Source organism: Acomys minous (assembly GCF_964271855.1).
Source record: "Acomys minous genome assembly, chromosome: 17".
Lineage (NCBI taxonomy): Eukaryota > Metazoa > Chordata > Mammalia > Rodentia > Muridae > Acomys > Acomys minous.
Window position 1 is genome coordinate 65,709,910 of NC_140500.1, and position 23,145 is coordinate 65,733,054.

General features: G+C 39.5%; 1 protein-coding gene across 2 annotated transcripts in view; it reads left to right on the forward strand.

Moving 5' to 3' along the window:
- Positions 1-23,145, forward strand: part of CTNNA2 (catenin alpha 2) — a 1,110,979-nt gene that overhangs the window by 193,029 nt on the left and 894,805 nt on the right. For both annotated transcript variants that reach the window (XM_084766203.1, XM_084766204.1), the window contains exon 3: positions 20,892-21,087. In XM_084766203.1, coding sequence (XP_084622329.1) covers positions 20,892-21,087 — 196 coding nt within the window. The remainder of the gene's footprint in view (positions 1-20,891; positions 21,088-23,145) is intronic.

Below are 23,145 nucleotides of genomic sequence, written 5' to 3' on the forward strand. Positions count from 1 at the left end.
GCAGACCAGCAATTCCACCAAAGTTGCTGCTGGAACCAGGGGCAGCAGCTGCAACCTCAAGCCTCAGCTGGAGTCCAAAGCTTTGCAAGGTTCCCTGGAGCAGTTCTCTTCAGGAGCCTCTTGAAGTGCAGGGATGAACAGCCAAAAACCAACTCCCAACCAAAAGCCTCCTCTCCTGTTTTGGGAATATATATATATATATATATATATATACATACACACTCTCAGTCTGTTCATGGGTGTTTTCCACCAAGCTCCCCCATGAAGGAGTTCAACTTATATGTGAAAAACATCCTGCTTTCACACATCTAATTGGTAAACATCCTGCCCTCTTCTCTCTCCCACACTTGGGATCAAACATACACACACACACACACACACACACACACACATATACACACACACACACACATACATATACACACACAGAGATAAAAGTAAACATTTACAAACTATATTTGTTGTGTTCTTTAACAGAATAGTAATGCATGGTAACAGTGCCTGTGATAAGGTCCCATCATTATATTTAGTGGCTTTTTTAGTGCAAAGCAATGCTGATAATGGACAGCAAGAGCTAGGGCACTTTCCTTTCACTTTTGTTTGAACGTTTTATATTAAAAAGGAGGATGAAATCCAAATAGCATAGTGACCACATGTATGTTTTATAATAAGTTTATGCATTTAGCTAATATAGGACCTAAGCAGCAAACTTGTTCATTTAGTCTCTTCCTGGCCCAGAAAAGGATAATTTCCCACCATATCATCCTGTGGTTGGAGCCATGATCTCCGTCATTTAACTCAGACTGTGACTTTTGTAGCCTGTCACTCCTGCATTCGACATCTAGAAACTTCTGCTCTAATCGAAAGCTTAAGATCCTATGTCATGGCTGCGTTGCCTTATTTATAAGTTGATTGCAAAGAACTGTAGCACTGGATAGTGATGGACAAATATACACGCATTGACTTCCTAAAGAGTGCCTAGTGAAGTCACTTCTTTTGTAATAGGTATTATATAAGTTTGAAGGCTAGTGCTTTATAAAAATGAGTCTTTTATTTATTTTTATGATTTTTATTTGTTAAAAATGTGAAGCGTTTATGAAATTAGTTGTTCCTATCCTTTCTTCACTGCCTCCCACAAACTCTTCCTAACATCCTCCCCTCATTTCCTTCCTTCCACCACCTCCTCCCTTTTTAATTAATAGCTTCTTGAATTCAAGTAATGCCGCCCATATGTAGAAAGGTGTGTCTTTTAGAATAGTAACTTGTCTACTAAATGTCAAACTTAGTGCTCAAATCAGAGTCTGTCAGCAGAAAAACATACTATTATCATTTACCCTCCAGACTTATAGCCAGTGTCTTTGATGTGAATGGATCCAACTTAGTTTTTGAAGTATTATGTGATGTAATGAAAAAAAAAAGTCCTATGTTTTACCAGAATATATTAGTAAAGTTAGATGGGTTTGAGTTTTACCATGTCAGCACCAGTAAATCATAGAGAAAATGGATATAAAGTATTTAGAAAATTTTCTGTATTTCCTTATATAAGTTTTCAAATAAATTTTTGGAAGCTGCTTTTATACTTAAGTTTTATTTGGTTTTATATAGAGCACATTACACAAATATGCAGTAAAATTATATGGTGCCACTTATTCATTCAGTCTTTTTACAGTTTTAGGGCACCTGCTGTGGACCAGGCCCTGAGGGAGGCCATTAGATACATAGTGATGAACAAATATACTTGAGATCATCAAAAGACATAATGAGTTAAAAATCCTTAATAAGGGTTGGAAATGTAGCTTGATGGGTGAAGTGCTTGTCACATAAGCCCAAGGACTGGAATTAAACCCCAACAACCCATTTAAAACAGGGTGCAGGAGGACGTATCTTCAGCCCATGCAATTCTATGGAGCTATGGAAGATAAACACAGAAAATCACTGGAAGTCCCTAGGCCAGCTCGGCTGGCATATAAAGTGTAAGCAGAAGATAAGGACCCACACCAAAGGTTATCCTCCAACCTCCATGTTGTGATGTGCCATGGCATGTGGACACCTACATGCATGCATATGCATGTATGCACATGTACACCAGAGAGAGAGGGAAGGGAGGGAGAGGGAGGGAGACAGACAGAGAGATAGAGAGACAGGGACACGGAAAGAAAAAGATAGATTGAGACTGGTTTTTAAAATGCTTACTAAATCACTTATATCTAAAAGGGAGCAGCTGATATGTTGATGTGGGGTATGGAGGAGCGGTCAGCAATTATAGTAGAGTAAGGAAGTACCATCAGTTATGCCAAGGAGCTTTGTCTGCCTGGAGCAGTGCTCAGATCTTATATCTGTAGTCTTTAGATAATCTGAACTAACTGCATTCTTTGCTGACCTCCCTTTAAAGAACCCTGCACTTCCATACTGCTCAGAGGACAAGGTCTCATATTACACTTGCTAAGATTGCTGTCATCATCTGCTGACTTAACAACAGTGCTGTTTCCTTCCCTTTGTTTCTAAACTGACTGGTGTCACGTGAAAGAAAATGTCTCCTTTTCTTTGCCTGAGTATATTTAGTGCATATTGGTGTGAATTAAATGGAGTATGTTTTCAATACATTGTAATCTGATTTTTAGGTCACTGTAAGCCACCCAGTTTGGGTTCTTGGAGCTAAGCATGGGTCTTTTGCAAAGGCTATATTTATTCCTAATGGTTGAGTCCTTGCTCTGGTCCATAACTTTTTAAAGAAAGTTGTATAACATTATGTATTATTTCAAAAAATCCAAACGGGATCCATTGCTTCCTTTACTCCACAAAAGATGCAAAAAGAATCCTTCCTTTTAAAATGATGTAAAAGTGTATTTGTATTTAGTCTGCTGACATAGCTAAGATCACCTCAAATGATTTCTAATACCCAGTGTGACATAAATGCAAATGTAAGCAGTTTCTACACTCTATTGTTTTTTAAATAGTAGCAGTAAAATAAAATTTGCACATGTTTTGTGCAGATGAATTATATTTTTTTCAAATTTCAGTTGAATTCAATTATATAAAACTCATGGATACTGAAGTTTGATTTATTAAAAGAAAGTCTGTCCTATCAGATATAATAGAGAAGGCAAGCCAAAAGAAAAAAGGGAATTGGGTTTTGTAGTCCATGCAGAGACCCTTTCTTTTTAAAGATTTTTTTTTAAAAAGTGTGTGTGTGTGTGTGTCTGTCTGCTGGTGGTTAGGCACATGAGTGCAGTACTCACAGTGGCCAGAAAACGGCCTTAGACCTTGGATCTCCTGGAGCTGGAGTTAGTGGTGGTTCTCAGCTGTACCATGTGACTGATTGGGACTGAACATGGACCCTATGTAAGGAATATATACTCAATATCTATATTTCCAGCCTTCTTTATGAACGTTTAACTTTCTTGACATATAGGTAAACATTCTCTTCTGGAGAAGGAAGCAGTCAGATGCCTCTTCACCTTCCTCCCTATGGTTTTATACTTGCCTTTACCTTTCCTAACTCTGCTAAACATGGAGAGATAGAAGTCTTTTAAAAAATGAGTGGACTTAATGTAGAGCTTTCTTGGAAGAGCTTCACAGGCTTTGCGTTGTCTTGAGGTTTTCCCTTGCTTTGTTTATTGGAAGTCATTTCTGTATGTCTGTTGCCTCCCTCGCACTGACATCAATATCACTATCCAGAGTGAAAACCAGTGAGACACTGTCAGGATGTTAACATCGTACTCTCTCCCTGTTTTGACATTGTGATCCAAATATACATGAACATTCCCTGTCAAATGAGCTCCCAGTAACACAGCCGTCAGCAAGTGGCTAGCTCCTTATGAGCTGTATGTGGGTATGGTTCTCGTTTTCTGAAGTCTAGGTTTGATTGTAGCAGGCCTAATTCAAGGCTGAAATCATATCTGGCTTCCCCATCAGAGATACAAGGAGGATTAAGCATTCTGGAGAGAGGTTTTCAGCTTACTGTTCTCAAATTAAGTCCCGATGCTCAGTCACCACGTTCTCTGTCCACAGTGGATGCCTTCATGTATGTTCTAGTAGTGCTGGCTCCCACTACACTGATTTGCCTTTTAGAACTAAGCTTTCAGCTCATGTCTTCTGACTCTCAGAGTGCTGAAGTTTTGACTAAGACTTGGGGACGTTGGACCCAAATCTGTGCTTTGTTCCTGTTTATGTTTTCTTCTTACTGGGTCAGAGGATTCCTGAATCTTGTCTCTGCCTCTTTCAGCAACTGCCTACATACTGCTTCGGATGGACAGCTTGCTTTGTCCCATAGCTGGTTAGGCTGGGCAATACTTGACAGTATGGATTACCTCAGCCTCTATCTGAAGCCTGGCTGGCCATGGGATATTACTAATTTTGGTCTTGTGAAACCCAAGCAGGAATGTCCTGGTGCAGAAAGGTCTGCGGGAGCACCAGCTTCACTCTCCAAGTGGCTTTCTGAGTCTGTTGTCAAGTGTCTCCTCACTTAGGCCAGAGTTTTGTCCTTCTTTTCATGTTTATACTGTAACAGGCATTACATCTTAGCAGAAAGATTACATGAAGGGAATCCTATAGTTGGCGTTATGGTTTGATGCTGTGTACATCCCTGGAGAAGTCTGTCCTCTCTTTTATTTTAATTTGTTGCTTTTCTAGAACCGTTAGTGGGACAGGGAGATAGAGCAGCACTCACTGTTAGTCTATCAACTCATTGCTTTGACTTGTTCACTCTTCTCATCTTTTTTTTTTTTTTCAAGACAAGGTTTCTCTGTGTAGCTTTGGCAGTCCTGGACTCACTTTGTAGACCAGGCTGGCCTCAAACTCACAGCGATCTGCCTGCCTCTGCCTCCCAAGTGCTGGGATTAAAGGCATGTGCCACCACCGCCCGGCCACTCTTCTCATCTTAATGGCAGTCTTCCCATTAAAATCTGTATTGCCCATAGATTTAACACAGCTCTTTCATGATTCCTGAGATGTGTGCCCATGAAGAATTAGTGAAAGCCACTGAATGAATCGATGCCCTTGCATAGAAGTACATGTGAGTGCAGTTACCTCTCACATCTGTTACATCCGTTTGCACCTCCTCAGTATAGGAGGGCAACGTTGTGCTTCTTTGGGGTTGAACACTGTCCTATCCTCTGGGATTATTCCCTAAGTCAAAATGGCACCGTCTTCATCAGATCAACTGTGTGGTTTACAAAGGACCATCACAGCTGGGCTGGTTGACTTTGATGTTCCTTCACTGAAGAAGGGACAAGGAGTATCACTGGACCTCAGCCCATATCTATCTAGCCTTGACCGTTTATATGCAGTTCTGCCCTAGTTACATAGGGCTACTGGGGTAGGGCTTGGACACATAGGCAAGAAGATCCTAAAGGAAGGGGCCCTATCTATGTGACCATGGAGATGTTATCATCCATGCTGGTTCAGAGCATCTTTTAGGCCACCCACAGTCCTGCCTGTATCCCCTTACCCATTCCCCTGTAAGTATGCCTCATGAAGTCATTGGTGCCTCAGATTAAATTTTGGTGGAATCTTACCTCAGTTTGTCTTTAGAACCTTAGGAAGAGTGTACACATGCAATTTTTGCGTTTCTAGCAGAGAAAGATTTTTATTGACACATGTATAGTTCACATAAAAGTTTCCCAGTGTTTTGTAGGTTTCCAATAATAACCTTTTTGTAGTTGTTTATATTTAAAGAACACATTTAGTGCTTGACTTTAGGTGACTCCAGCTCTTTTGATTAGAAAACAGTAAGATCAACTTCTGGTGAATTATATATATATATTATGAGTAGCCATAAATAGGCATTTATTACTCTCTGTACTGTAGTAACAGAGGCAGATTGATTTACCAATGTATAAAACACTGATTAGAACAAGAAAGAAATATAGGACTTTATTTATTTATAGACAGGGTTTCTCATAGAATCCTTGTAATTATGAGTTTAAAAAAATCTTGGATATAAAAAAAACAAGTCAGTTTTAAATAGTCTAATTAGGCAATCAGTTATGTTGCTTATCTGCATCCACAAAGAGCTCATAGGAAACCGGAAGTGACTACATGTTGCGTAATTAGTCCAATTAAACACCTGCCTAAGATTTCCTATCTTAGCAAACTCTTCACTCTTGAAATCACTAGCACACTGCTAAAAATATAACTTCAGAATGAAAGTATTTTATTTGAAAAGTTATGGAACTTTTTTTTACTGAATTCTGTATAGGAAATGGAAAGGAAATATATGTGAATTGTGAAGGTTTTTTTCTTTCTTTTTAAAAGAAGTAAGACTTTGTTTCCATGTTTCTCAAATTAAGCTGACTGAATTGGTTGCTTTGAGGGGTTAGACAAAGAGACCAAATCTCATTTTCTCATCTGAGTCCTCCAACTCATCTTTGGAGTCATCTTTGCTGGGTGCAGTAGCGACAGGAATAGCTGTGGTGGTGGCAGGTACAGAGGCAGTAGCCAGAAATAAAGATGGATCAGCAGAGACAGCTTTGACCCTTTAGCAAATGGGCAGAATCCACAGAAAAAGCCAGGATCTTCTTGGATCCATTGATGATAGAAAGTGATACTGAAGCAATGATCAGGTAACCAATCTGCGGACACACTGACCACTGACAACACCATTAACACCCTCCAGGAAACAAGAGTGTAGATCTTGGGGATTCTTTTGATTTTATAGCTGAAAAAGGAAAGAAAGAAACACCAAGAGTTTGATTGATATCAGTAACATCCAGCGAACGCATGGATGGTTGATACTCACATTCAAATATTACCAGACATTTCCTTATGTGTCAGGACACTGTCCAATATGGGTTTTGGTCATGTATTCATATTATGATTGATGCCACTTTCGTTGCATAGCTAAAGTGCTTCAGATAAACTGTTGTATTTAAAATTAAAAACCTCCCTGTGAATTCAATGCCATTAGCATTTCAAAATGGAAAAGTGAATATCAGACTCAATCTTTACATAAGAAAGTGGCAGGCTTCAGAAGCTGGGGAGATGGCTGAGGACCACCTCCACCTACAGGCTCAGATGTGCTGGCTAGATTTCCTAGTGCTCAGAGATGGAATGCAGGCTACTGACGAAGAAAAGCAGTGGACCATGGAATGCTACAGCACTCATTTGTCATGAAAGAAGTAGCCACAGGTGTAACAGTGGCAAGACTGTTTGTGAGCTAACCAACTGTTTTATGATAGGATTCAAGGCCTGTTCCAAAAAAGAATTATCATGCTTGGTACTATAAACCTGGTCCAGAGCCATGGCTGGGCAGGTGACAGGCCTTGGAGGGAACACCTACTATTGTCGTTTTGTGTAACATACATGCAGTTAAACCGCTTTTTGAATATTTATGTTTGTACCTGCTGCTTACCACTGCCCTGAACCATGGTCAGAGAAGCTTCCGTTTGCAGTGCACAGGAGCAGATGAAGAGATACAGAACTGCTCAAAGTCCTTAGACTAAGTAAGTGCTGAATGCTTACCCCTAAATGAAACATCCTTATCAACCCATCCTACAAGGCATGAGAAACAATGCAGAGGAGTTGGGAAGAACTGAAGACATGAGGAATGGAAAGTAGTACGACGAAATCCTGTATCCTAGACAAGTCCTGGTTCCTGCACTCATGTTGAATTCATACTTACCCAAACAAGACCTACACGTGAGGCAGACATTAATTCCCGCTCTTTGGTAGTCTTTTATGTTTGTATGTGTGGCTGCTATAAGGCTGCCCATATTCATGCAGGCAAGCCCAACTACTTCAGAGATTTAAATAAGCAGGACATGAAAGTTGGGGGGATAGTTATTAGGGGGATCTGGGAAAGTGGAAATGAGGATCTGGGGGTGGATGTGATCAAGATACAATGTATAGGTATACAACTTTTTGAGAATTAGAGAGAGACAGACAGATAGATAGTGAGACAGAGAGACAGCTACAGTGACAGAGAGGCAGGCAGGCAGACTGACAGATCAACAGATCAATCCAGGTATGTTGGTGTATGGCTGTTTTCTCAGCTCTGAGGGGATAGAGACAGGAGGAGCCCCAGTGCTTGTTATCAACCAGTCCAGCTGAATGGCTGTGTCAGCTCTGGATTCTATGAGAAACCCTGTGTATAAAGAAACAAACACACATAAATAAAGTGGAGAGCAATTATGGAGGTACCTAGTTGTTGGCGGTACCCACATACATCAGGCAGGACATACCCACACATACACATACATGCATACATGAACACATTACACATGCAGAGACATACAGATATACCGACTCATGCATGCACATAGGAATACATGCAAACACACAGCCATACACACACACACACACATACACACACACACACACACACACACACACACACACACACACACACACACACAAAAGCAGGCTCCATAGCTTTTCATTTCTTCCCTCCCTCACACTGTTCCCATTTACTGTCACTTCACCCAGGAGTGATGAATACTTCAATCCTAATCACCCAAGACCCAGTCTACGATCTCCATGCACTAATGGTTTTAAAGAGAAATTATATCCTTAGTTAGAAAATTAGCTGGCTCCCTTTCTTCCAAAATGTCCAAATAAAGGTTCACAAGAATAATCTTGACAAGTATAATTGCATCCTGCTCATTTAGCTTTTCTTTCATCAACAATTCCCCCAGATCCCCCAGAGAAGTGATGCTAGGGAGCGCGACTGCACACCGAGGAGGCGCGTTCGAGTGGAAGGTGGGTGTGCTGTCCGTGAGGATGACCCAGCAGAAATGTCAACCTGGTCTTTACTCGTGCTGTTGGCATTTCACCAGCAGTTGGCAGTTTAATGGGAGAACAATAATACACACGTACATATCAAATCCAGAAAATGTCAGCAGATTATGTAATTATCTATTTGAAAAACTAGGAGCTCTCTCAAAGTGGGGGTATTCCATGCCCACTATGGGGGAAATTCTGCAGACACACCAGTTAGCTAGCCATAAGAACGATTGTATTATTATTTCAGATTCCTGTATAATGCACCAAATGAGACAAACCTTCACTTACTATTGCTTTAGGTGATAAAGTACATATGCCAGATAAATTAAAAGTTCAATTACTGTTCTTTGAAAGGCCCTGTAGCCTCTAATGTGAATTTAAAACAAAACAAAACAAAACAAAATCCAACTTTCTTTGGCAGTTCCATTCATGTATAAATTGAATTCTAATTATTCCCTCCACCTCTCCACCTGCTTCTCGTCTCCCACTCATCCCTATTAATGCCCTCTTCTCTACAAGTCCCTTTCAATTATTCTCTTCTGGTTTGGAAACACTGTGTTTAGACAGAACTATCTGCGTACCATGGGTTTTGAACTGCACATTGGAACCCTGCGGCTGCCTGAGAAGGTGCAAAGCTGAAAACAGTGACTGCTCCTCCCCACAATCTGGCAAAGCTTGTGGGTGAGAAGGGCAACAAATGACTCCAGCTCCAATGTCTCAAACTAGACTCATGTAGATGCTGCCTTTAAAACAAATGCAGCGGTGCCAGATTTGGCTCCTGGGACTCCAGCTATGCCAGTGTGTACATCCATCTATTCCTTTGCTGCTGCCAGCTTCTTTCTCTGATATCAGAGTCCAGTATCTTGGCCTTCCAGTGTGCACTGGAGATCATCAGCTCTCCAGGAATCCTCTAGGCTTTCGGTGGCAGGCTGGGTTTGCTGAGACTTCCAGCCTTGTGTGTTGATCAATTACGAGAACGTCCAGCACTAAGACATCATTGGACTATCTTGCTCCGTTAGTGTAAGCCAGCCTAACTGTTTTCTTCCTCAGCAACACCTATGTAATACAACCACCAAGGCCAAGAATGATGATGGGTGCTGAGAGGTCATAGTTATTTAGTATTTACGAGAGGCTAATGCAAAGGTATTACACACTTTAATACATCACACAATAATAATACTTGATAAGAACATCCTTGATACCCAAGGAAACTCATCCATGAATAAGGCTCTGTGGATGACTCCTATTGTGGTGGACTTTTACCCAGTAGGACAGGTATATTAGGGTAAGTAGGTAGATATGCAAAGAGCAGCATTGTGTTGGTATTAGCCAGTAGTTCAAGTCCAATGGACTTTTCCCTGATCTGTGGTGGGATGTTAATAGGCCCAATTCTTTGTATATTTATTTATTGTATATATAGCCACGGCTGCTGTGAGAGCATGACAACACTGTCTGTGCCAGGCCCATAAGACAGCATTTCAGAACCTTGCTCCCCTTCTTATGGCTCCTAAATTATGTCTAGTCTGTCCTTACCGATCCCTAACTAAACCTTAGAGAAGGTGGTATAAATATACTCCAAAAATGAAATTATTTTTCAGTGGATTCAAGGCCTTATCTTAAAAATAGAGATAGCAATTTCAATTCCTCATTCACAAACACAATACAATTATTGGCCAAGGTTCCTATGAAAGTATGAGAAAGTGGGATGAGACAGAACAGAGAGAGAGAGAGTGAGAGAATATGCACACAGAATGCATAATGCCTTTCCTGAAGTGAGAAAATGTGTATATTTCTTTTATCAGATAAGATTAGGCTTTTGCTTCTTTTCAATTGTGTATGCATGCAATAGTACATAGAGGCCAGAAAAGGGTGCTGTTATTTTCTCTGGAACTGTAGTCTCAGCTGAGTCATCCTGTGTGGATACTGGGAATCACTCTAAAGACCTCTGGGAAAGCAGCAAGTGTTCTTAAACACTCAGCCATCTCTCCAGCCCTATGCCAAAATGATATTTTTGTTTGTGCAGATGATATTTACCTTAACATACTTAAGACATTGAATAATAATAGTATTACTAACTCAAGATGAATATGATATAGTAGTACAGTAGAACTAGTCTTCTTTCATTCATCACTACGGTTCTTATTTATTTATTATATACAGTGTTTTTGTCTACATGTGGGTGTGTGTGCGGAAAGAGGGCACCAGATCTCAGTATAGATGGTTGTGAGCCACCATGTGGTTGCTGGCAATTGAACTCAGGACCTTTGGAAGAGCAGACAATGCTCTTGACCTCTGAGCCATCTCTCCAGCTCCTATCACTATGGTTCTTTGTTCTGGAGTCTTTTGGAAGTTACCTTCACTGGATGAATGTAATAGCTGTAAACACTGGACCGCGAATGAGATAACTGTGGACAGAGCAAGTAAGAACCTATGTCTTTCATCCATGTTGCCACTATGGCCTTGGTGAAGACTTAGACCTGCTCCTTAGTGCTGCCATTCCTGAGGGCCTGGATCTTTCTCATCAGCTTTTGATGATATACTTAGATGTTTCTAAGTAATTTCTTTTCTGATTCTTCAAGGTTACTTTAATCTGTACTGAAATTGCTGGTTAGTGTTCAGGTTCTCCATGTGTGGCAGGTCTACATGACAAGGAGAGCTTAGCAACCTTCTCCCACTGCTTTCTCACATATATTTTCAGTTAGTTAGTGAATTTTTGCTTACCATGTTATTTCAAAGGAAAGAGACAACTTAAATTTTTTTCAGCATAAAACTTTGTTTCTATTTAAAAATATTAGTTATATGAGCAATGGTTTCATTTTTTATTAACATAGTCCTGGATACTTTCATACACACACACACACATATACATATATATATACATATGGATAGATAGATAGATAGATAGATAGATAGATAGATAGATAGATATAGTGCAGTTGATGTAGTCTCTCCACCCACCCTCTCCGATCTCTCTTTCACTTCTACCAACTCCAAATCCCATCTTTCCTAACTGCTCCTTTCCCAAACATAACATTTCTTTGTGTCATGTGACCCGTTTGGTATAATGAAGGCTATCCATGGAAACACAGTGAAGACAGTGACTCCAGCTTTCACTGTAGCTATAGGAAGTAATTCAACCGTGAGAGGCAAGCCTCTCTGACTTCCTCTTCCATCTTGATCTGACTGTTGATGGGCTCATTCTTGGGCAGGCACAGTGCATTTGAAAGTTTGTGATTATAATAAATAAACATTGTTTAAGAAGATGGCATTTCAGAGCCCCCTTTGCCTCACTTCCAGCTTCTAGATCCTTCCCACCCCGTCTTTGGAGTGGTCAGAAATAACAGATGCATGATTGGCAACATTGCCAAGTGTCTGGTGTGTGGCAAATAATCTGACTCGTTGTGAGGTGCTTCAGGGTTGGTGGTACTAAGGGAGATTTTCTGCCATTAGGAGGTTTTGCAGTATTTACCAGTGTAATCTTTTTGTCTCAAATTGAAGAAGCAAACAAAGACTAGTTATCCAGTGAAATTGTTCTACTCATGCAAATGTGTAGGTTACCTCTTCAAATACAAAAATAATTATTCAGATAAAGTTCAGGTAGTTAGAAAAAAATCACAGTAAAGAATAAGATGTTTTAAGCTCTTTAGAAAACATTTAAATGGATATTTTTGTTTTATCCAAGTGTGTTGAAGCATATCTTTAATCCCAGCATTTAATGGGTGGTGATGGCAGGCAGACCAGGAGTTTAAAGCCATTTTTTAGGTACATAGAGAACTTGAGGCCAACCTGCACTTCAGGAGACAGTATCTCAAAAACAGTAGTAGCAAAACCAGAAAAATAATAAACATGTTAGACCATATAGCTTTACATGATCCACTCTGATCATCTTTATAGATTCATTTAATAATATTGATGTTAATGTCTCCATTTATAAGATATAATACTTAATGAATCTTCTGTTACAGTGAGTATAGAAGACAAAACTTCTGAAGAAAGATGCTTCAGTGTGACTCAGAGTTTGGCAGGTTCTGTCTATGATCAGTTGCTCCCAGGACTATGTGGCATGGATTAGGACATGTCTGGTTGAACAGGATCATTCACCTGATGGCCCAGATGTGCAAGAGGCAATAAAGGAGAGTGAAGAAAATGAAGGCACAGGGATATCACTGATTCGTACAAGAACATACCTCTAAAGACCTGATGACATCACATTAGGCACTGCCTCTGAGAGGATGCAACACTTCTCTATAAATCCATCCAGGAGATCAGGCACGCAAACTATGCTCTATTGAAGAACACTTGACATACAAATGAATGCACATTAACTGGCTTCTTGATTGATTTTTTTTAAAGATTTATTTTGAAGTTTTGTGTGCATAGTGTCTGCATTGCATAAATGTGTCAGTCAATGCTGTGGGAGATGATATCTCAAAAACATATAATAATGATTAAAAACACTAAAATGTAATAAATTTGCCGTGTAGTCAGTGCCTTTAGAGGCCAGAGAAGGGCACTGGATGCTCTAGAACTGGAGTTACAGACAGTTGTAATTGTGTAGGTGCTGAGAACCCAAGTCAAATTCTAGCAAGGGCATGAAGGCCTTTAGCTGCTCAGCCATCTCTCCAACCACTAAGATTTTTTTCAATTATTTAGGTTTATGTTTGTCAATGTATGCCATATGGAAGCGGGGTGCCCAAGGAGGCAAAAAAAAAAGCTGTAGAGTTCTTTTTCTTTTCTTTTTATTTTACATCCTGATTGCAGTCTCTCCCTCCGCCTCTCCTCCTGATTCCACCCTCCCACCCTCTTCTCCCTTCCCATCTCTCCTCCTCAGAAAAGGGAGAACTCCTTCTCTCACCTTCTACAAACCCATCCCAGCACATCAAGTCCCATTAGGACGAAGTTCATCCTTTTCCACTGACCAGGCAAGGCAGCTCAGTTAGGGGAAAGTAATCCAAAAAGCAGGCAGCAAAATCCATGTCACATAAAGAGTCCACTCCACTTACTAGTAGACCCACATGGAGACCAAGATGCCCATCAGTTACATTTGTGTCTGTGGTCGTACCACCCTGAATGTGCTCTGCCTCGTCTGATCTTGGAAGCTAAGCCATGTTGGGCCTGGCTGTAGGGTCTTGTAGCTGGAGTTACAGGCAATTATGAAGAGCCATGTGAGTCTAAGAAGTGAACTCTATTACTCTTCAAGACCAGCAGTCACTCAACCTTTCAGCCCCTTCAAGACCAGCAGTCATTCAGACTTTCAAGCCCTTCCTTGAACTTTTGTAATTGTAATGAGATCTTTGCCTTGAGAAAGAGTTTGCATCTGACTTGAATGACTTTAGATTTGTTATCAGTGTCTCTGTGATGTAGATGTTTAAATGTATCCTGCCTTTTGAAACACTGTTCAATAGCAATCAAGTGATACCTAGGTCATTAAAATACAATAAAAAAAATGGTTTTCCCTTACTGTCTATGAGCAGTCTTGAAATTTAAAATTGTCTCATGTGGGAAAATGGAAATAGTACCAGAAAACCTAAAAGCTTTGATTTACCCAAAGTTAAAGTCTAAATATTGAAATAATAACATAAAACTTCAAAATAAACAAAATGCATTGTACATGAGGTCTGTATGTATGTACATGTGTATGTATGGAGTGCATGCTATAAAATAAATTCTTTCTACACATATCTACTTACATATATATGGAATGTGATACATTAGTTATCTAGCAGCCATTCATTTCCATATTAAAGCATTATATACCTTGTATACTATGTGTATATATTTAATTAGAATGATTTAAAAATTCAAGATGATATTTGTTAACTACAAAAACTACAAACACAGATATGGTTAATACTAGCTATGGTGCCAGGTTGCTCATTAAAATATCTCACACATCATCACAGATTAGAAATTTTCCTTTTATTGGAAAATATTCTCATGGGCTTTTCTCATCCATGGCTTGTACTCCTCCTAGGAAAACCTTAGCCCCTAAGTCTCTTCGATAACCTCTGCATTTTTATTTTTCCTACCTGGCCTCCACGGTTGCCAGGAGGATAGTAGTATTGCAAATAGAAAGACCTGCACATTCTGCTATGTAGTGTCTGTTAATTAGCCAAATTCTTTTCAGGTGAGGCTGACAAATCCTCATATTCTGTTAGCGTGGCTGGTTACCAAGGCCCAGTCGTTCCCTTCCTTTTACTGGTGCTTGTCTCTGTTCCTTGGTTTTACATGGAACCTGGAGATGAATCCCAGATCCTTCAGCTTGGTCTGTTAGACCACATGGAGCTATATCCCAGGCCCGTGGAGAATTTTAGAAGGCAAGCTCAGCTTAACTGAGTCCTTTAATTAGAGATGATTGGAAAATATTTTGTGCTTAGTCTGGTTTCAGATTTCTCTCTAGTCTTCCTTTGAACAGTCTGGTTTTGTTTTGCTTTAAAGTTAGTAAATTCAAAACAGTGATTCATGAATAGAGTGGAGTCTTTCCCTAATTATTTCAGAGACTTTCTAGACAGCATGGGTTTCCTGTCATGGGTGCTGATGACTAAACAAGTTAAGATTAAAAAAAAAAAAAGACAAATGCCTTCCTACTCATTTACATTCTTGTTTCAAAACATTTGCTGCACTGCTGAAAAAAGACATTCCAGCTTTGGGCCACAGAAGGACACTGTGATCAGCACTGACTGTGTATGGCATAGAGTCCCACATATAAGAATTGATTTCAACGAACGATGCTGCCTAGAGATGCTGTTGAAGTGACATTACAGCTCAGTGTTCTCACTCCAGTTCGTGGTGCTGTTTGCATTTAAAAACTTGTTTCCATGTGCTTGTTTATGAACAGACTTACTATCATGCTGCAGTTTTTGCAATGTTTAGCCTGATGTTCTTTGAGGGTCTCTGTAGTCTGGGAGAAACAGGCTCTCATGTAGTGTCCACAAATTTGAAAAGTTTTTCAAGTCAGTATAAAACAAATCATAATTATTTCAAAGGTAGTGATCAAGAGATGAGCTTGAGTTGTTTTATTTTTAGATAAGTACCAACATTTTAGCAGCAACATTGTAGAAATTATCGGGTTTTTGTTGTTGTTATTGTTTTTACTTCTGTTGAATGTTTATGATTTATACGTCATACACCAAAATCCCTCTCTTCCTTTCATTAAAACAAAGCAAACAAACAAACAAAAAATCTTGTCATAGAAGCTATAGTGTATCATGCAGTATAGCCTTCTGTCCACATATGCTTACTTTATTTTTTTAAATATACCACATTTTTATTTAATTAATTTATTCAGATTATATCTAAGTTGTTATCCCATCCCTTGTACCTTCCCATTCCTCCCTCCCTCCCACTTACTTTCAAATGTTCATTACTATTAGTCATTGGTCTGGTTTGAGGCCTACCCAATTGTTACTGGATCCTCAGTGGGACTGCCGTCGGATATCCCGTTGTTGCTGCGTGTCAAAGAGATTCTTTTTTAAAATATATTTTATTAATTTATTCATATTACATGTCAATTGTTATCCCATCCCTTGGATCCTCCCATTCCTCCCTCCCTCCCACTTTCACCCTATTCCCCTTCCCTATGACTGTGACTGAGGGGGATTTCCTCCCCCTGTATATGCTCATAAGGTATCAAGTCTCTTCTTGGTAGCCTGCTATCCTTCCTCTGAATGCCACCCCATCCAGGGGACATGGTCAAATATGGGGCACCAGAGTTCATGTGAAAGTCAGTCCCCACTCTCCACTCAATTGTGGAGAATGTCCTGTCCATTGGCTAGATCTGGGTAGGGGTTTGAAGTTTACTGCATGTATTGTCCTTGGCTGGTGCCAAAGTTTGTGCAGGACTTCTGGGCCCAGATCTGCCCATCACAATGTTCTTCTTGTAGGTTTCTAGGACCCAGAAGGTCAAAGAGATTCTTAATCTTTGAATCTACAGGTCTGGCCCCTTCATGTGTTCCAGCAGGTCATACATGGGGTAGATGTTGGGATGGGGTTCACTCAAAGCCCTGGATCAGGGCCCACTCCCTTGTCCTCAAGACTGGACCTGCTCTCCTGCTCCCTTGTCCTCAGGGCAGGGCCAGCTCACTTGTTCCCATATCCCCAGGGCAGGGCCTGTTCTCCTGCTCCTGTGTCCTCAGCGCAGGAAAATGATAATTTTTAAAGAGAAGACCATCTCAGGTGTAACTGCTCATCGTCCACACTGAGATTCCTACACCACTTGGTGGTAGCATTCTTCCATTGAGAAGAGAGGCACACACAAAAACTCAATAAGAGCACATTTGAAAATGTGCTTACCAGAAAAAAGATCACAATAAAACCATTTTTTGTGTGTGCCATGAATAAATAGTAATAAAATACTAGAAATGTTCCATATATCATAAATAAATTATTAATATTTGAGAAGACATAAAAGTCAGATTTCTCTTATAGCTTTTATAGGTTAAATGTATTTTAAGACTCATCTTACATTGCCTGGGAAAAATCCCAGGACATTTCTTATGTGTCATCAGTCAGCTTTGACACTTTATGTCTCTTGTTGTGGCTCTGCTCTGCTTTTTCCTGTTTTTATTCTCTCAGCATGCACAGACATTTGCAATTCAGTAAAGAGAAATAGACAGTGTCCAGGATGAAAATTTAGGGTGTTGATTTGAGACTTCTTGTTTGGAGTGGGGCGTGCATAGTTCTCCACTGGATCCCCTGGGAAGAAATGTTACTGGACAGTTCAGTGTCTAAATGTATCATATACCCAAGAGAGAGAGAAAGAGAAAGAGAATGTTTACATGTAGTCCATTCTGGGGAAAACATGTATTGAGTCCTCCCAGAAGTGGGGTAGATAATCAATTATTCAAGTTATCTTAAATGTTCTTTACATAATGCTAGCATTTTCTCCATGTAATCATAGAAATATTGCATTGGCAACATATCTGCTAATACAGACTTAAAATTGAAAACCCCTCAAGTGCATCAGATGTATTAGTTACTCATCTCATAGTTATAGGTTACGGCTATATTCTTAGTTTTTAAAAATTATTTTTATTATTAATTATATAAGATAAAATTCATCTCTGTTCTTATATACATTCAAATTATTTTTAACTTTTTTCACATTTTTGAGAATTTTAAATATGTATGTATACTGTATTACAACCTTCCCCAGGCCCTACCTTCTCCCCCATATCTCTCTCAATTTTTCTTTAATCATTACTTTTACACACACACACACACAAACACACAAACACACACACACACACTGTGTAACCTGCTGAGGTGATTTAGTGTTGCCCCTATGTATATATTTTTAGTACTGATGACTTGGATTTGAATAACCAATTAGGGACCTAGACTTGAAGAAAACTGATTCTCCCTCAGTAGTCATTAATTGCCTGAGGGTCCTCATCAAGGGTTTAACCTTGTGGTAATTATCTCATGCACATTGAGATGTCTCCATTAGGTAGTTTTTTTTTTTTTTTTTATGTAGCCATAGTGTTAAGAGTCCATAGGTGTACCTTCCATATCATGTACAGATGAGACACTCTCACAACTGATGTTCTGGTCTTCTGGGTCTTGCAGTCTTTCCACCTGCTCTTTTGTAGTTTTTTTTTTTCTGAGTTTTAGGTACAGGGATTGTGTTGTGGATGTGTCAGTTGGAGTTGGACAGTCAATCATTTCTGTATTTTGACTGGTTGTTTTCTTTAATGGTCTGTGTGTGTGCTGCAAAAGGTTTCTTTGATCAGAGGGGAGAGCTACACTTATTTCTAGGTGTAAGGGCAAGTACTAAACATTCACTTAGGGATTATATTAGTTATATATTGCTGTGGTTCAGAGGTATTACAGCAGCATAGGTCTGGGACTACTTTTCTCCCTTATTAACTTGTATGCTGACTCTGGTACTCAGTGAGGAGGCTTCCTGCTCAGGTCCAGATTGATTCCTCCAACTCCCAGATCTGAAGTATATGTGAAGTGTTCAGCAATAGGCACTTACCTTCATATTAATGAGATGTTTAATGTCTTCTTTTCTAATACTTTATGCCACTTCTTTATGTGGTTTACCTAATTTGTTAACTTGGCCCTCCAATAAAACGACAGGTGACAGCTAAAAATGTGGGTGATTGTTCCTTTGTAATTACTGATGAAGACATATATGCTTTTATGCATATATATTATTTTCTATCTTCTCTCTTTATTTCCCCTCCCTTCTTGTTTACTAGTGAGTAAATATGACCTTTTACTAAAAGAAAATTAAATTGTTTTGCTTATAAATAATTGCTTTTTTAGGAACTTCCAAATCATGTCCCATGTTTATTTTTGTCCATTCAAACAAATATTTGTTCTGCCCTTATCATGATTGTTACAATCTATTTACATCAGGGAATATGGTCTGTATCTGTGGATTATTTGGCTTATGTTTTCTGCTGGGCATGTCTGCAGGGTTGGGTATCTTGATTAGAGGGATGACTCCACTCAATGTGGGAAGCAACAAGCCATTGGCAGGAGGTCCTGGGATGTATACAAGTGGAGAACTTGCGCTGAGCCAGAGCACTCAGTGCCCTCTGCTCAGGATTATGAATGGAGTGGAACTAGCTACTTTAAGTTCAAGCTGCTTTGGCTTCTCTGAAAACCTGGACTTCCTCCTCCTTAAGATGTTTTGGTGAAGGTGTTTTATGACAGCAACACTAGAAGAAACTAAGACAGCCTTGCTATTATGAGCATCATCTCAATTATGCCTAATATGGTAATGCAGTCTCTGAGATAGCTGAAGAGTTGGCATTTGTTTGCCGTTATGAATGATGGAACTGATGTGTAGATAACCAGCTATTTTTGTATACTCATGATCAGCTCCCAGTTTTTTTTTTAAAAAACTATGAGTCTACCTAAAATTAGCATTTCCTTCCCCATTCTATTGTTTTGCTAATTTGAAAAGAATAACATACAGATCTTCAGAGAACTACATATATGATGTGAATCATTACAACAAAATGAAAATAGCAAACACTTCCTCTGGGGAAAAGCCCAAGCTGAGGTTTTTTAGGTGGTTGTTGTTGCTTGCTTGGGTTGTATGAATGTTGTTCCAAGGTGGGAACAGGGAATGCTGCATACTTGTAGAGCCATAATCTTCCTAGATGAAAAGCATGCTGTTGTGTTATATCTTCATTACAAAAAAAAAACACACTTGTGCACCTCAGAAAAGTAATGCCTGTGACAAGTTTTCTTTATTCTGAAGATTCTTCCATGTGGCTGGGACCGCAAATACTGGAATGTGTTCCTCATTGCCTGTGCATTTTACCTTAGAACCGCCACTAGTTGATATTCTGATTTTCAGGATATTTGATTTTTGTGTGTGCTACTTATTCTTTAATGTCCACACTGAAATGCCCCTGAGTTTATATAACTTACTGTGTCTACTTAATCAAAAGAGAGCTCAAGATAATAGTTCCCAACAATGAATTGGCCACTTCTGAAGCGCTGGTCCAACCTTTACAAACTGTCAAAGTACATGTTGATTTAAAGCTTTGTTTCCTTTGGTGTTACCTATGGATCTAAAAAGGCATGAACATTAGTCATAACATTGATGAATGGCTTTGCCTGCTCTAAGATGTGGAGTAATCATCAGAAATTTGATATAACTTTTCTTTGGACTGCCTTCCTTAGCAACCTAAAGAACAGTATAGCATGATACATGTAAACAAAAGCAAACCACAAAACTCTTCTTCTCATGAAACTGATTAGATCCTTGGTCAATAGCAAACAAGAAAAGCAGGAGTTATTTATATATTATTGAACACCTGACTGTATTCCCCACCTTCAGATTTCAATCCAGTACAGAATAAAAGTTCTGGTGTCTATAGCAGTTAACAAGTTGTCTGTATGATGTTAAAAGCTTTATTAACAAATTGTTTCTTTATATAGTGGTAAAAGAGAATTGGCAATTGAGATATATGTTCAAGTTATAATGTTTAGAAAGAAGGGAGTGCCGGAGCTGTGTTCACGAGGAGGCTCTTTGTTCAGTTCTCATCACTAAGATTGGGCAGCTCAGAATTGGGCAGCCTGTAACCACAGCTCTAGAGGATCTGACACACTTTCCTGGCCTTAATGGATATTTAGAAATTATGAGCCAACAGCCCATCTCTAGAAAGTTCTACCAGTAGTTTTATAGTTTTTCCTTTGTCTTCCAGGTGACGACGCTTGTCAACACAAGCAACAAAGGTCCATCTGGTAAAAAGAAAGGGAGGTCAAAGAAAGCCCATGTGCTGGCAGCATCTGTAGAACAAGCTACTCAGAACTTCCTGGAGAAGGGCGAGCAGATCGCTAAGGAGAGTCAAGACCTCAAAGAAGAGCTGGTGGCTGCTGTAGAGGACGTGCGGAAGCAAGGTCAGTGGAATGCCTTGTCCTGGTGCTGTGTAAGCAGGACACTGTTCTGTAGAACCAAGGGAACAGTTTGCCTTGTTTGCTCTCTGAACATGTTTTCACTATCTGCTGGGATTGGTTGTGTAAGTATTTTTCTGTCGAAATGTGGGCATATTTGCAAACACCCACTATTGCTATTACTTAGAAATCTTCCTATTCCTAGCTTGGTAGATGAAAAAAAAAACTTCACTGTCAAACCCATGCCTTGGGATGGATTTGTAAGACTCCATCCTTATAAGATACGCAGGACTCTGAGGAGGATGGGAGGGGAGGATGGCAAACCATGTAGAGCAAATGCTCCATGTGGTTCTCGAATTATCTTTTCAGTCCACAGCTTTTCTCACACATTTAGCTCATAAACATACTGTTTATTTGGCATTTTGAACCTTTTTATTTGCAATAAACTACATGTAACAAGAAAATAACATCTGATCATTTTTTAGGGTTCATTTGCAGTTTAGTGTTGGTGAGTTTATGCATGTCCTTGAGGAACATTGCCAGACCTTTTTCATCTTAGAATAGTAAATATGCATTTTTCAAGTATCCATTTACCACCCCCTTCCCAAGTCTCTGAATCACTCCTCGTCTGTTTGACAATTCTTCATTTTTCACGAAGTGTGATTCCCCATGATGTATGTTTCTGACTGGCTTATTTAGCTTTCTATGGCTAAGTAATAGTCATATCTATCTATCTGTCTATCTATCTATCTATCTGTCTATCTATCTATCTATCTATCTATCTATCATCTCCACAGACTTTTGAGTGGATTTCACTATTTTGTTCTTGTGAACAAAATTACTATCATAGTATGCAAAAATAAATAAACATATGTATATATGATGGTTAGCTTTAATTATCACTTTGACACAACTTAAAATCACCAAGGAAAAGAGTAAATGAGAAATTGCATACATTTGGCACATTGCACATGACTGTCTTTTTTCTCTTTCTTTTAGCTCCAGAACTTTTTATATGCTTTCTTTTTTATATATTATGTTTTTTATTTAATCACTTTACAGCCTGATCTCAGCCCACTCCCCCCTCTCCTTCTGCTCAGAGAAGAGGGGGTCCTCAAGGGATACAACCCACTTTGGCAGGTCAATTTGCAGCAGGACTAAGTGCATCCCCTTCCACCGAGGCCTGACAAGGCATAGCAGCTAGGAGAAGGGATCTAGAGGCAGGCAACAGAGTTAGAGACAGCCCCTACTTTGTTAAGAGATCCACATGGTGACCAAGCCGTATATCTGCTACATATGAGTAGGGGATCTAGGTTCAGTTCTTCCATGTTCTTTGGTTGTTGGTTTAGTCTCTGTGTGCCCCCATGGGCACAGGGTAGATTACTCTGTATGTCTTCTTGGGGTGTCCTTGACTCCTCCAGCTCCTTCTATCCTTTCTCCAACTCTTCTGCAGAACTCCCGCCCCCACCTTTCTATAAACCCATCCCAGCATATTAAGTCCCATTAGGACTAAGCTTGGGCTATTGTTTGACTGTGGAGTTTCTGTGTCTGTTTCCTTCAGCTACTGGATGAAACCTATTAGAAGACAGTTAGCCTTTGACCCAACATTTGTCTTGACTCCAAGAAGTGTAGGCATTAAGACAGAGCTGAGAATGAGGGCAAGGCAAATCAATGACTGCCCCAAGAAGAGACTCTTTCCATGGGAGAGAGCCAGCCCTTCTCACTACAAATGATACTCTGCTATGCTTGCAGACAGGAAATTAGCATAACTGCAGGGGATTGTCTTAACTAAGTTAATGGATGTGTAAAGACTAAGGGTTCTGGACGCAGCACCATTCCCTAGGCAAGGTGTCCTGAACTGTATCAGAATAGAAATGACATTCTTCCTGACCACATTTTTCAGTAAATAAAAGCATAGACCAAACTAATTACGGAACACTGATTTTTAATATCTAAAGAAATGTTTCATTAAATAGTTGTTGAATGAATGAATCATCTATTTATACTCTTTATTCAATCTGACTGTGTTTTGTCGTTCATAGATGAATGTTTATTATATTAAAT